The sequence below is a fragment of the Centroberyx gerrardi genome, chromosome 10, assembly GCF_048128805.1.
Source record: "Centroberyx gerrardi isolate f3 chromosome 10, fCenGer3.hap1.cur.20231027, whole genome shotgun sequence".
Classification (NCBI taxonomy): domain Eukaryota; kingdom Metazoa; phylum Chordata; class Actinopteri; order Beryciformes; family Berycidae; genus Centroberyx; species Centroberyx gerrardi.
The window spans coordinates 12,237,679-12,252,678 of record NC_136006.1 but is presented as its reverse complement, the minus strand read 5'-3'; the positions used below and the strand labels follow the sequence as shown (position 1 = coordinate 12,252,678).

The following is a 15,000-nucleotide window of genomic DNA, read 5'->3' as shown; positions in this document are numbered from 1 at the left end:
GTTTTTTAACTTTCCAGTGTTGACCTCTCTCACTCCGTCAGCGTTACAGCGCTCACAGGAGTCGCACTGAGTTATCACCCGTGATGTCGTGGTAAATAAGAAGGTGGGTAACCATAACCTCCAGTCCGTGATCATCATAAGACAAAACAGCCACCAGTGTGAACAAAAATCAATTAAGTTTTCAGAAAAGCATTCATTCTTGCGTTTTTCTCCTATCCGCACGTCCCTTGTTAGACATTTGCGTTTTGGTTAAGGACATGTGGCAGTTTATATAAGGCTATTTAAACAAGTATTTCTACGCAATCAACTTTTAAGGCGGTTTTAACCAAGTCACTATCATTAACAATGTTTTGCCCTTACTTTTTGTTCGTCATTGTCCGCTGTTATCCACGTTGGTTTCACCCCATCCTCTCTGAAGCGATTTTCGTCGTCTTTCTAGCTTATCAATGATGATTTTGTGCTGCATATTACCCATGTGGGGTTTTCATCCAACTCTTATCCGTGTATTATCGCCGTTATGAGGACTGTACCCTAACGAAAAATCATTATCATGCTCCTATAATAATCCTATAGGGACTAATGCGCCTGTGGTCCGCAAGGTACTCAATGGAGTTTTTAGTGATCTTATCGTACTTGATGGTGTTTTTATCTCATATGGTATCACTGTAATTTTCTTATTAGGGACTGAAGAGTGTACCTGGGCTAATCAATATTAAGTTTATAGCGACCTTATCGTACGTAAATGTATTTTTTATTCCCTATGGTATTTCTATAGAATCTTCTGTAGTATGATTTTTGACTTATAGGCTGGTAGCTGCATATTTTAAAGTTTTACTGTGATGTTTGCATATTAGGCCTATTCCTCTAAAATGTATTATAGGATTACTGGTTCTTTTTGGTAGGCTAAAGGTTCTTGAGTTATAGGAGAGGAGAGCAGCGGAGAGGACGCGGTGACCGGGCTACCGTCTCCGCCTACCGGGGGCCAGTGTCGCTCCCGGCGGGCGGAGGTCGGATTCCCTCCTGCCTCTCCCAACCGGGGCTGATGTGGTCTTTCAATTCCCTCCTCCGTGTGCACGACGGGGCTTAAAGCTGCAAATTACACCCCGATACGCACCGGCTGTGAGCTCTGAGATGGTACAGTCTATGCGCGTTTAGCCTAGGTTCGCGGGTTTCAGGCAAAATGGTAATATCCGTGCGCGTCAATACAGCCTAGGACTTTTGAGGCAACACTGCACGCTTTGGTGTGTGCCAAAATAACCCTTTACGCATAGGAATATAGGATACTGGAACGCTCTTTTCTTTAAGCATTGAACGACCGCGCTTTGCATCATGCCTAACGAAGCCTTTTAGTTGCTCAAATCATGGTAAAGCCCGGCCTCCACTGATTTATGGCATATGGGTTATAAAACACCGGTAACACGCCAAACAAAAACAAAAAAAAACGAACAAAAATCAAGAAATCTTTAATTTTTCAGCAGCCTAATAGTTAGGCTAAATGTTATTTTTACGCCAAGCAATATTGTTCTTGAAGAAAGTGGTTGCTAAGCGACACATAAGTATGAGTGATTTTTGCTGAGTGCATTAATATTTAAATGAACTATTACGTGGTCACAGGTGTGTGTTTATTGGTAATTTTAAGTGACACAGCCAATCAGAACTGAGAGCCGGGACAGTCAGTTTTATAAAGGAGTGTTTGTTTAATGGACTAAATAGCAGTTAGTGTCAGATTTTAGTGACGAGGAAGCTCTGTGGTTTGACCCACAACTGTATAGGCTTCTTGCTTCTTGCTGTTTTTTAATGGCAGGGAATATTGTTTTTGTCTTTAAACTATGTAGGCGGCCACGATGTGCCATTTAGGAGACTTAGAGCTCCAGGTTATTTAAGGCCGAGAAGAATACAGTAATGGCCAGTTATCACCTATAACTTGTCTGTTATACAGTCAGATTAACACAGTTCTGAGTTTAAGTGAATAGGTTTACCCATAGTCTGCCAAATGCAATATGTGACTGGTAGTTTTTCTCTGGATCGGTGAAATTCTCACCGTCACTTTAGATTTTCCTTTGTTTATTGTCTATTATTTATATATATATATTATTTTTTTAATTTTACACATCTAGAATACACCTCCAACTTGAATATGGGCTAGTTGAACTAAAGTGTAGGCTAATGGGAATCGTATATGAAACCTCAGTATGTAAGCTGTAATCACAGTTGGAGATGGGCAACGTGGTTTAATTTCCATTCTCCTTAGTGCTTCCTCCTCTCATTATGTGGTCGGTAGGAGTTGCTGCGTCCAGCACAGCGAACCAGAACCACAGCAGCGACTGTTCCTTGAAGTGGAGCACGCTGAGTTTTTGGATTCCCCATCTCATCATCGCTCATCAGATGACAGAGCAGTCATGCTGTTTCAGGGAAACTGGGACTTGACCATGCTGCATGGTTTTGACTACAGTAATTTGATTAACAGACAGACATGGACAGACACACACACACACGGCCTGTCTCTCTCAGTTACCTCTGGTTTTCTAAGGAAAAAAAGGTAGCTACAGTCAGGTGTCTTTGAGAAGTTGATTGAATCAAAGCCGTATCTCCATTCAGTGCCCGTTCTTTGCTTTAAGCCACAGTCATGTGTAAATGCAATTTGAATCCACTTGGCTTTCCCTAGAAAACGGGGAGCTAAGAGGGTAGTTTTGGAGAAGTTGGCTGAATTAAAGGTTTTACTTGATTTAGTGCTTATTCAGAAGCCTGAGCCCGGGGTTTTGCAGATCTCATGACTTGGATTGAGTGGCCTGTCTGCCAAATGTTGTTTTGGAGGAAAGTAGTGTACAGAGAGCACAGTGGAGGCATTCTTTACATCACATTTCTCCTCGGCCTGTTGTGAGGAGACGTCTACTTTGGGACTATTGCTATCTGGAGATTTTCTTGTCAGCTGAGGTCTCATAAAATAACTTCACATCGGGCCACTGTGGACCCCTCATTTAAGAGGATTTAACCCCGGGGACCTCCAAATGTAAAGATTTGCGCCGTTTGAATAATAATTTATCACGTAATTCATAAGAGGAAATAAGTGTTGAATGTGAAGCCTATGATTCAAACAGCCATCCGTAGACATTTTCTCACTGCTCTAGCATGTAGCATACCAAAACAGAGTGACATTACATTCAACTTTCACTTCATTTTTTCTGGGGAGTCCTCACCTCCCCTGAAGGAGCCAGCAGGGGGTTCCCCTGCTGGCACATTGAGAACCACTGGAACACACACAGACACACACACCCACACACACACACACACACATAAGGCAGTAGGCAATGCAGGATGAAGCCTCTTCAGTAGTAAACTTTTACAGATGTGCTCTTAGCCACCGATCATGTGCCTCTACTCTGTTGTCTCCGGAGAGAGGAGAGAGGGAGGGAGAGTGATACCGAAAAACAGACACAGAGAGACAGAGAGAGAGAGAGAGAGAGAGAGGCAGGCAGGAGGGAGGGATGAAAGGATGGAAGGACTAGGGAGGAAGTAACAGAGACAGAGAGACAGAAACAGAGAGAGCGAAGCTGCAAAAAGAAGTGAACGAAGCGGAAGAATGATTTTTAGCCTCTCTGTTTGATCCTGTTTCTTCATTCCGTTTGATCACAGCTGTGCCTGGAAGGGAGATAAACGGACATAATTGGCCACTCAAGACCAGCTGTCTGCCTCTATAGTGTCTCTGCTGAAATATGCTGGATGATGAAACAGGCTCGCTGTGATACAAATGGTGAGAAGTAAGTTAGCATAGGCTGTGTTGCTTCCAGGTAGGCTCTGAGCCCTGCCGCCCAGGCCTGTTTTTGGGAAGCTCCGGCCAGCGCAATGTGTTGAGTCATGAGTCCCAGGACGAGAAGTTTCTCAGTTTGCTTTTGGGCTGAAAAGATTTCCCTACACATGCATATGTAGGCTATATGACGGGCGACGTTAAGGAAAATAATAGGTTATATTTTTATTTTGTAAAATGGTTTGAATGGATGTAAATGATTTTGACAGCTTATTTCTACCTCCCCTTTCTGATGATTGTCTGTGGACCCTGAGGAACACGCACAGTCGAAACACCAGTCGAATAAACATGCTAGATGTATTGAGTGCTCCAGTGTGTTGCTTTGGGTAGTCGTTACCTGCCGAAGAGCCCTTAGTAAAATAGACCTACAAGTCTTGTCCAATGTCTGTGAGCACCTATCCTCAACGAAATAGTGGCTGAAGCGCTCTGGATCAATTGTCAATTAAATTATATTGGGTATGCACGCTGTCAGGTGTCTATATGAACCAAAAAACATGCTTTTTACACGCTTTGCTGCTTTGGTGTTGCACTGTTGCTCCACTCTGAAGAGGAAATGTAGAGTCCTGCAGTAGATGCAGAGTGGAGGAGCTTCTACTGTACCACTGTATGGCTTTATGTAGACCATGTAGCCTGAGTGTGACGAGGCTACCTAGTGAATTTTTTATGGCCTAGTCAGCCTAGAGCTGGAGCCCCGCATCTCCTTTAACCAGGTGCTGTTTTACTTTGGGGCAGGCTTGTAATAATTAACCGTTATATTGGCCTGGGTCATAATGCTTTGTAAGCTTCAATTGACCATCAATAAACTAAACCATCCATGTCATTTCTTCACACAATGGGGTTATACCCTGTTTTACTTCACTTCACATTGTATTGACTTGCTGCCATTGGCACAATGATGCCATGTAATTACTTTGCTATGGGAAAAATCAGTTATTTGCCTGAAATATTACAGATTTTATGTTCTATGAAATTGCACAATGTCAATTTAACTGTGTTTGTTATTTTCACTTGGTGTGTTTGTGTTTTCATGGATAATTACTCAGTGCCTATGAGGATTGACAAGGATACTTTAGAAAGGCTGGAGTATTAATGGTAGGATGAGAGAGGCAGAGAGAGAGAGAGAAAGAGAGAGAGTGGGCAGAGATGAAGGATGAGAAAGAGAGGGAGAGAGGGAGAGAGGAAGGGATGATGAGAGGTACGGAATGAGAGAGAGAGGGAGAGAGAGCATGAGAGAGCATTAGGGAAATGAGAGGGAAGCAGCAGAGTGTGAAGCAGTGGTTGAGTGGAGCCACCTGCAGTAGACTAATCCAGATCTATCCCAGTCTCTCCTCTGTCTAGCGCAGGAGGGTTCTCACTTTCTGGCCAAGTTATCACTATGTGTTCTATAGTTGTATAGTTGTATAGTTAGTTATATAGTAGTTTTCTATATTTGATGTTTTAACTATATTTTAGGTTAGGGTTACATATTGAACGGATATCTGTAGAATTCTCACCTTTTCTTAAACTTCCACTTGTCAAATGGTGTGAAAAAGTTTCTACCCATCCTAACATGGCTCAGGATACATTTTTAAGGATACTATAGTACAACTTTGAAACCTTTTTCTTCATAAAGTGGCTGTGAAGTCACATGAGGAATAGTAACCAACTCAAATTAAAAATTTCAAGGTATCCCTTTATGGCGAGGGTTACAGTTAGAATCGATTTTGTGGTGAAAATTCAGCTGGGTTGTCCAGGTGCACACTGGGTGCTCTCACGCAGGCTACAACTGAGTGTACAAATGTGTGGCAGATGACACAACGCATGAGAATTTATTCAATATTGACCTCATTTTAATTGTCCTGATAGCAGCTGTTTTCTGCATAAAGGGCTATCCTGGTTTCAGAGGTTTCAGACCACCGTGCTTTTGTTGTTTACTAAGAATTAGTCATGAATAAGAATAAATGAGCAATGCGAGATTCATAAGAAATTTCTGTGTCAAATAAGAGGATGATAGTCTTTGTCTCTCCCCTAGACCTGAGTAGCATGTGAGAGTAATAGTGGCTTCACAACAGAGTGCTGGTCCACTGACACCCTGAACCTAGTTTTCAGGAGGCTATAATAAACATTAAGCCAATTAACCACTGGCTCTCTCTCTCTCTCTCCCTCTCTCTCTCTCTCTCTCTCTCTCTCTCTCTCTCTCTCTCTCTGTCTTTATAGAAGGGGAAGAACAATTAGTGGGTCTAGCAGGACAGTCTAATTACAGTTATCATGTCATTACTAAACTGTTAGTATTCTAGTGTCTTCAGTGGCCACTGGTAATGACTGGAGTAATTAGATAGAGGGGGGGATCAGTGTGTGTGTGTGTGTGTGTGTGTGTGTTTGTGTGTATATGTGTGTATATGTGTGTGTTCTTGTATTTCTATACTTATGAGGACCAAATGTCCTATGGACTAGATCAGGAAAATCCTCCAAAATGAGGCAACTTTTCCGGTTCTCACGTCTTTATAAGGCTTGTTTATGGTAAGGAATAAGGTTAGGGTTAGGGGTTAGGGGTTAGGGGTTAGGGGTTAGGGGTTAGGGAATGAATGTAGTAAATGACGGTTATCACAAGTATAGTAATACAGAAATGTGTGTGTATGGGTGTGTGTGTGTGTGTGTGTGTGTGTGTGTGTGCGAGCGAGCTAAGCCTTCTGTGTCCTCAGCCGTCCCTCCAGAGCGGTGCAGTGTGAGGCCACAGGTTGTTTTCCTCTTTCTCTCTCCCTTCACGCTGAATCATCCTGTTGTTTTCTCCTTTTCATGGCACTTCACCTCTCCTTTAATAGCGCACTCTGTCTCTTTCTCCACACCTCCGTCTGTCAGTGTTTTCCCTCGCTCCGATTAGGGAACCTCACTCACCTTCTTTTCGCTCCGCTCCGCCACGGTGGGAAATCTCTTTACTGTTTCATCCACCACTCATCTTTTTTTTTCCCGTCCGCCCGTTGTTCTCTCTGACTCTGTCACTCTATGTTTTTCTCATCCTTGTTCGCTCTCTCCGGTAAAGAAAAAAGCTGCACAATTGGAAATCCATTCATATACCTTGTTAAAGGCACTCCATTCACACGCTTCTTCAAAAGACGGATGAATAGCACTCCAAGTGGGCTGGTTTTACTCTTTTCTACGATGACTTAAAGGAATAAACCAAGTTTCTGGGAGATTGGCCCGTTGGTCAACTTACCGGTTAAGTGATGAAAACAATCATCCATGTGTCCCTGGTTTACTCTAGTGCTCCATGCTAGCATACACTATGTTGAGTGATAGTAGGCAACCAGCATTATCCAACGTTAGAAGACTGATCTTGTAATAATAAGAAGTCGTTAGTGTTTTTTTAATAAAACTAAAGTATTAACACAATAATGCTGATGTGGCTAGGTTTATTTTTGGAACTATTTCAGGAGAACAACCACTTATTCATCCCCTGCGCAGTAATTTTTAGCTGTACGCAGTCTGCTATCACTAGGGCTGGGTATCGTTTAAAAAATTTATGATACCAGTACCAATACCAGTGCCCTTAATGTGATACCGATACCAATAGAGTACTTCATTCGATACCTTTTTTTTTTACGTTTTGGTGGCATCTTGGCACGCTGAACTGCCAACTCCGTCACATACACCGCGCTCGACTTCACCACAGACTGTATGGGTTGTAGCTGCTGTGGTAGTGGGCCAATCACAAATCGCATTAAATTGAAGAACGCTTGTGGTGATTGGCTGCGAGCAAAACCATACAAATAGTCATTTTTTTCTAGATCTGTGTACAAAAAGTATCGAATGCAGGTATCGTTTGACTGGAGAAGTTTCGATACTACTTGGTACTGGGTTATTTCGGTCGATACCTTAAAGGTATCGAGTACCGATACCCAGCCCTACCTATCACCCACCTCCTTAGAAACAGGGAAAATAGTCCCGGGGATAACAGTAGGATACATTATTTTTATATCATATTTCATAAATTTTATCGGTCTCCTGCACTTAACTGCCAGACTTAGCCGTATATCGTTTAAGATGACTTAAAATTTAGCTTTGGATCATGCTACAAGTTCTCATTTTCTCACTTCTGAGATAATGCTAGTCAGCTACTATCACTCAGCATAGTGTATGCTAAAGTGTTAGCATGGAGCACCAGAGCGAATGGTGTAACATGTTGTTCTCTTTTGCTGCTCACTCTCTCTTTCCTCCTCTCTCTCCTACTGCTCTCTTTCACTTTAGTCTCTCACCTGCTATTCCCTCTCTGTCTTTCCTTCTGTGTCCGTAGATCTCTCCCAATGTCTTCTTCTCTCTCTCTCTCTCTCTCTCTCTCTCTCTCCCTCTGCCCACTCTCACTGCCCTTCTCTCCCTCTCTGTCTCTTTTCTATTTTCTATTGCCCCATAGATCAGGTGGTGTCTTCGCTCCTGTGTTGAGGGTATAAAGGGGAGAAGGTTTTTCTTTAGGTTTTTATATCACACACTCATCCCTCTTTTTTATAGACCTTTGCCTGGCATATCTCTCCATTCGCTCATCGCTCTTTCTGTTTCTCAGATCCTTTGTAGTCTTCTTCCGTCTCTCTCTCTCTTTCTCACTGTAGTTTTCCACTGTGGCTTAATGCAAGGCACCTGGAGAAGCGTACGACCCCACCTGTGTGTGTGTGTGTGTGCATGTGCTTGTGTGTGTGTGTGTGTGTGTGTGTGTGTCTTGTATTTTCTGTCCAGTGAGCTTTTCTGAGCTGCTGACTTTCTCCTTTCAGATGATGCGAGACAGATGTTCTGGCATTACTCTCTCTTTCTTCTCATTCTCCCTTTCTTTCTCTCTTTTCTCTCTTTCTGTCCATTCCTGAGGTTTCCCAGGTTCTGTGACTAAAAAGTCCTTGGGTTTGATCCAAAGAAGACATTTCGGCCTCTGTTATTTTCAGTTTTTCTCATATTTTCAGGGTCATGCAAGAGCCTTATATCTTAAATTTCCCCCTGTCTTTTCACTGTACATTTCTAACAATATCCCAGGCACTTTGGAAACAGTTCAGGATGCTGGGACCGTGCCATCCTACTGAAAATCCATTGTAAATGTTAAAAACGCGTGGGCATCAATGGGGAAATCAGCCATTTTTTTTTCTCAATTGCTGAAACGTTGACTTTTTGGACACGGTTTCTGTAGGACACTAACAAGTTTATAGTATGTGGTATCACTTAAGAAAGCTGTGCTGCAGCTCAGAATATATTGAGGCTATTAAATTCAGTAGCCTTTATTTAACAAGGACACAGTAATGAGGTAGATAGACGATAGACACACTAAGTGTTTTGAGTTCTTGGGCCAATAAGTAGTGATGGTGGATAATAAGTTGATCTGCCAAACAATAGCCTCTCTCTTAACAGGCTGCCTGATTAGCTGGCTAATACACTCTTTCTTGCTCTCTCTCTCTCTCTCTCTCTCTCACACACACACACACATACACACTCACTAACACACTAATGCTTTCATTACGGGCCCTGGCCAGTGGAAATGAATGCGGACCGTGGTCCAGCACATTAGCAAAGTTCTCACAGACCAGCAAATCGATTGCGACAGGCTGAAAAGTGTCTCTTTAGAGTCAAATCAAACTCCCTACTCAGAGGGAAAATGAATCTGTAAGTGAGTTTAGAAACAAGGTCAGAAAATTTGCATTTGGGGCCAACAAACAAGGAACTAGTTCAGTCTTGCAAGGCAGTACCATGCAGAAGCGTGCAAGTGTGTGTGTGTGGGTGTGTGCATCTTTGGGACTTCGTGTGTGTCTGTGTATATGCTGGTGTGCCTGAATTTCTGAAGTTTGTACATTTGTGTATGTGTGCATCTGTATCCACTGTGTCTGTGTATGTGTGTGTGTGCATTTGAGTGTGTGCATGTGGGGGAAAAGTGCTGAATACGTGTTATCAGGATGCGATGCTAAACGTGGCGGAGAGGCATAAATAATGCAGTGACCTGTCTTATATCCCCGCTCGACTGCTTAGCACCGTTTACCGCTGTTTATCGTGTGCGAGTGAGTGTGTGTGGGTGTGTGTGTGGTCTGAATACAGAGATGCCTAAGCCAGAGAGGGGATAAGCGGTGTTTAGCGGTGTGTGTTTGTGTATTTGTGTGAATATGTGGTCTGAATGCAGCCTGTTCCTGGGAGATCACACATGCCGTTGTGGCTGAAAGAAAAGCTATCTTGTGTGACAAGTGGGGTCAGGAGGAAGGAAGCGTGTGTGTGTGTGTGTGTGTGTGTGTGTGGGTGTGTGTGTGAGAGAGAGAGACAGAGACAGAGCAACAGTTGATGTTTTGATGTGGTACTTCTGTTGATATAATGTCGGTCTATGCTTGTGTAGTCTAGTAAAAGTACCAAAACCGCAAGGTAGATTGAGTCCAGTATGATTCAGTATTCAGTTAGACTATACAGTTTCTTCAGGCAGGGTGAGGCATGATGCAGCAAAATACATTTAGAAAAATAAAAATACAATTCAGATGAGTGCAACTGTAACTCTTATACCTCCTCTCTTCCGCTCTCACTCTCTCTCTCTCTCTCTCTCTCTCTCTCTCTCTCTCTCCCACTCTCTCTTTTGCCTTACATCTCTTCAGTCTCTACTCTTTCTCTCTGTCAGTCTCTCTCTCTCTCCTGCTGTCTCTCTGTCACTTTTCCCTGTTTGATAATTCTTGATGTGAACCTGAGTTTTTTGTCAACTCAGCATCACCTCTCTACTGACGCACCCACCCACACACACACACACACACACACACACACACACACACACACACACACACTGCATTTCCACCCAGCATGTAGGTCGGGATGTTGTAGTGTAGAATACAAATTATTATTCTTATAGATTTTTATGGCTGGATTTACTACGGGCCAGTTAGTTCAAATAGAAGAATATATACAGAGAGAGAGAGAGAGAGAGAGAGAGAGAGAGAGAGAGAGAGAGAGAGAAATGAATGGACAAAAATCAATCTCTCTCTGATGAAATGTTTCATTTCATCTGCATACAGGTATAGCACTGCAGGAACTCTACATTACAATGACTGATGAACTTGGCCTCAACCTATTTTTAATGTGTGTGTGTGTGTGTGTGTTGGAGATTGATAGACCCTTGAACCAGAGCAGACACAATACTCCACACACACACGGCGCATGCCTCTCTATCACACCAGGCTTATTCATCAGACACTTGGAGGTGCTGTCTTTATAGGCTGCCTGCCAAAGAAGAGGCGAGGAGAGGAGAGGAGAGGAGAGGATATATAGATGATAACACACATTGTGAGAAGAGAAAGGAGAGAAGAAGAAAAAAGAAGTGAGGGAGGAATAGAGCAGAGGAGAGGGGGAGGTAGGGAAGGGGAAATAATTTAAAGTAATAATCTGCAACATTTTCATATATATAAATGTCCATTTGACTACTGTTTAAATCACACAATTCAACCTATATCCAGTTCATGAAAGCGATAGCCACCATGGCTGAACAGACAAAGAAAAGAGCTACGGAAACCCAAACTTCATCAACAGATCAACAGAAAATGTGTTATTTCTTGGAAGGGCAGTGCAAAAACGCCACAGCAATGACCAACAAAATTAGCACCAAAGATGTCACCAAAATGATATGAGAATCTTGTGGATTAATGTAACCCATATGCCTTGGGTGCAAGCAAATACATCTACTAGTTGCTTGGTTGCAGAAGTGGCTGGAAGCTAGGTGAGAGAGGAAGGAAGGAAGGAAGGCAGGTAGGAAAGAGTAATGGGGTCATCTAAAAAGCAATAGGGCTTCACTAGCTTTCCTAGAATCTTCTCCTGGGAACAAATCTAATGAAAACATATTTGTACTCTTGTCTTTTTCTGACCTATCCCAACAACAACCAACAACACATTGCTGATCCCAATCTAAAGTTGTTAAAGAATCAGATTTCACCAAAAAAATCCCACCTCCTCTTCTGGTATCTCACATTTTCCTCCAGATACATAGTTAGCTAACCCAGTGGGCTAAAAGTGGTGTTTGGCCGATGCCGCTGTGAGATTCCTGACTGGTTAAACACTAATCCAGGTGGTGTTGAGATGTAATGGGTCTGGCTGGGTTACGTAGGACTCGTAACTCTACTCCTGTATTACTGTATGTCACCAGGGAGACTGGAAACAGATAGGAGGAGATAGACTGGACTAGTTGGCTCACAGCATGAGAGAGGGGGAGAGAGAGAGAGGGAGAGAGAGAGAGGGGGAGAGAGAGAGAGGGAGAGAGAGAGAGAGAAGTGATCAGTAATTGTTCGCAGACAGTGTGAGGCGGGGTCCAGAAATTGATGCCAAAGTGTCAATCACTCTGTGTGTGTGTGTGTGCGTGTTTAGACCTTACCTTCCCTTCCATCATCTATTGCTGAGTCTCCCGATGGATTCAATCCAACTCTTTGTGGGTAAACCACAGTGTGTGTGTGTGTGTGTGTGTGTGTGTGTGTGTGTGTGCAAGTGTACATAATTGCCAGTCTATATACAGTATATGTATGTGTGTATATGCACATTTGCAGCCATGACCGCTAGATTTTGGATCCATGCATGCCAGTGTATCTGCTTTTGAATATAGAGCTCTTTTACAGTATTCTTGGTGTATGAGAGTGTGTTTGTTTGACTTTGTGTCTAGTTGCAACATGGATTTGTTTTAAAGAGAGTGCTTGATAAAGTGTTTATGCCGTGCGTACTGTATGTGCGTGTGTGTCCCGTCTCAGAGTAGGTTTACAGTAGCCAGTCTATTTATAGAGGTAAAACATGTTGTGTTCTGCTGAGTAGTTTGACTTGGCGATGTCACCCCACTCAACACAGTGGCAATAAATAAAACGTCATGGCACAGCGGGGTGGATGGTGGCACAGATAGACCCGCAACTTACAGAACAGGTTTACACACTTTTTTTCGTGAGGCAGGTTTCTAGCTGTTTAACTAACACTGATTTTGATGCAAGAACACAGACTATCAGAGCTTGATTATCTATATGTTTTGGCCTTTTCTATCATAAAAAGTCGATTATTGGAGGTGTTGCTCACTGTCCTAATACCAAAGTCTCAAAGTGAATTCTGCCAGATTGCTGCTCATACTGCACTCTCATACTGGAAGTGAACAGACATAATGCTTAACACAGATACCGCTTATGTAGTAGTTTAACTGAAGCCTCACAGATCTAATACAGTAGAGAATTTCAGCTCTCACTCGACTGCAGTCCATCAAACAGGACAGTCAGAGCGGTGTACAATGGACACTATAGAGCTAATACAATAGAGTTGTGTGCAGCAGACGTGTTATGCTGTTGGGTGTCATTGATATATATGGGTTGCCCATCTTTGTCAGGGTGCAGCTATGGCAGTGAAAGAGTGGCATTGTGTATGACATGGCACTGACTTATGGCTGCTGACAAGTGGATCCGCTCTGCGACAGTATCTCCGGTATCTGAAGGGCTTACTCGCCGTGTGTGTGTGTGTGTGTGTGTGTGCGTGTGTGTGTGTGTGTGTGTGTGTGTGTGTGTGTGTCAGTCTTCCTGGGTCAGAATGGAGTCTTTGTGTGTCATGATGCTGAGTTGACCCCTGACACCACACACATAGGCACACACACACATACACACACACACACACACACACACACACACACACACACACACAGACAAACTACTTCTGTTTCTCACATCCTGTCTCAGCTCAAACTCAGCTCATATCTACATTTTAACCAATCTCCAATTTTTGTTTATTGGCCAAAATTTTATCACAATTTTATCACATTTTCAAATAGGATCATTGTGTATTTCTAATACATTTCTATAAGCTATCACATAGCGTTTCTCTCTCACTTCTGAGCTGTGCAGTGATTTGCTGGATGCAAAATCCCATTTGACTTTTCTTGATATATATATTTTTTAATTTCATTTTTCTAATGCTGCCTTCCCCTTCTCCCCCCTCAGCCTCTGAGCCCTGTGGTGGCTTTCTAGATGCCAGCGATGCCGGCTACATCACCACCCCCGGCTACCCGCTGGAGTACCCGCCTCACCAGAACTGTCGCTGGGTCATCACAGCCCCGGAGCCGTCGCAACGCATCGTCCTCAACTTCAACCCGCACTTTGAGATAGAGAAACTGGACTGCAGGTAAGAAAGGAGGGGCTGGGTGGATGGGTGGGTCCGGAGAGCATAAAAAGAGAGAGGGGGGGAGTTGTATGGAGAGATGTGGAGAGTTTAGTGATTCTCCAACCCCGACTTTTTAGATAGAGTGCAGCTAAGGAAGGAGGGGAAGTGGAGGAAGTTGGAACGAGGGACAGATGGAATTTAAGAGTTTTGAGGAAGGCTGCGATACCGTTTATTGTCTTCTCAGTTTCAGTTACTTTTCTCTCTCTTTGTAGTTTCCGTATCTACCAGTCTGTCTCTGAACGAGGGGTGTTGAGTGTATTCGATGAACTTCAACCCACTCTCCTCCTGTTTCTCTGGCTTTTGCAATCCCATAATAATCGCTGTGGGATCTCCCCTGGTCCCCTGTCTCTAATTAACGATGTCTAATTACAACACATTTACAGCTCTGGGATGCTTTTTGCACATCGAAAGAATTAGCCCAGATTAGAGGATTTGGTGTCGGCCCATCATTGTTTCGCTGGTTTGCTATTGTTGAGAGAAAGGCGGGCAGACAGGCAGGATGGGAAAAAAAGCAAACAGAGAGGAAGGCAGACAGAAAGACAGCAAGGCATGCTGGGAAGTATGGAAAAACGCAGGTAGAGAGATGAGATTAGCAGAAAGATGGACAGGTAGAGAGACAGGTAAAGAGGCAAATACAAACTGACAGAGAGAAAGGAAGGCAAGCAGACAGACAGGTTAGGAGCCCCTTCCATTTTCCGGAAAGTTTTTGTGTCGGGGTGACCAAGAGCCGGAGTCAATATTCCAGAAAAGTTGATCCAGCAATCCCTTCCTGCTCAAGACCTAGTGAAATTCCCGGGAATCTGCCTTTGCAAAAGCCGTAAGATTCCAACAAATCCAGGCACACACATACCGACTTTTCCCTCTGTCCCGTTGTTTCTCTGTTCCTCCACTTTCCCATCCAGTTATTAACATTTTAGCCGTATCAATTATAGATAGGTGAATTTCCCCCCTCGGATGTACCAAAATCATTCAGACATTCCTTTGTTGGAATTGAAGCATCAATATTTCACCGGCTGGCTGTTTGTTGAGAGGCTGAAAGGTTGAAGAGGCCCGCT

The 15,000-nt window shown here is 43.3% G+C and overlaps 1 protein-coding gene across 1 annotated transcript in view; it reads left to right on the top strand.

The window, feature by feature from the left end:
• LOC139915574 (neuropilin-2-like) overlaps nucleotides 1–15,000 on the top strand; it is a 109,596-nt gene that overhangs the window by 1,202 nt on the left and 93,394 nt on the right. The window contains exon 2 of the mRNA XM_071904231.2: nucleotides 13,726–13,906. Coding sequence (XP_071760332.2) covers nucleotides 13,726–13,906 — 181 coding nt within the window. The remainder of the gene's footprint in view (nucleotides 1–13,725; nucleotides 13,907–15,000) is intronic.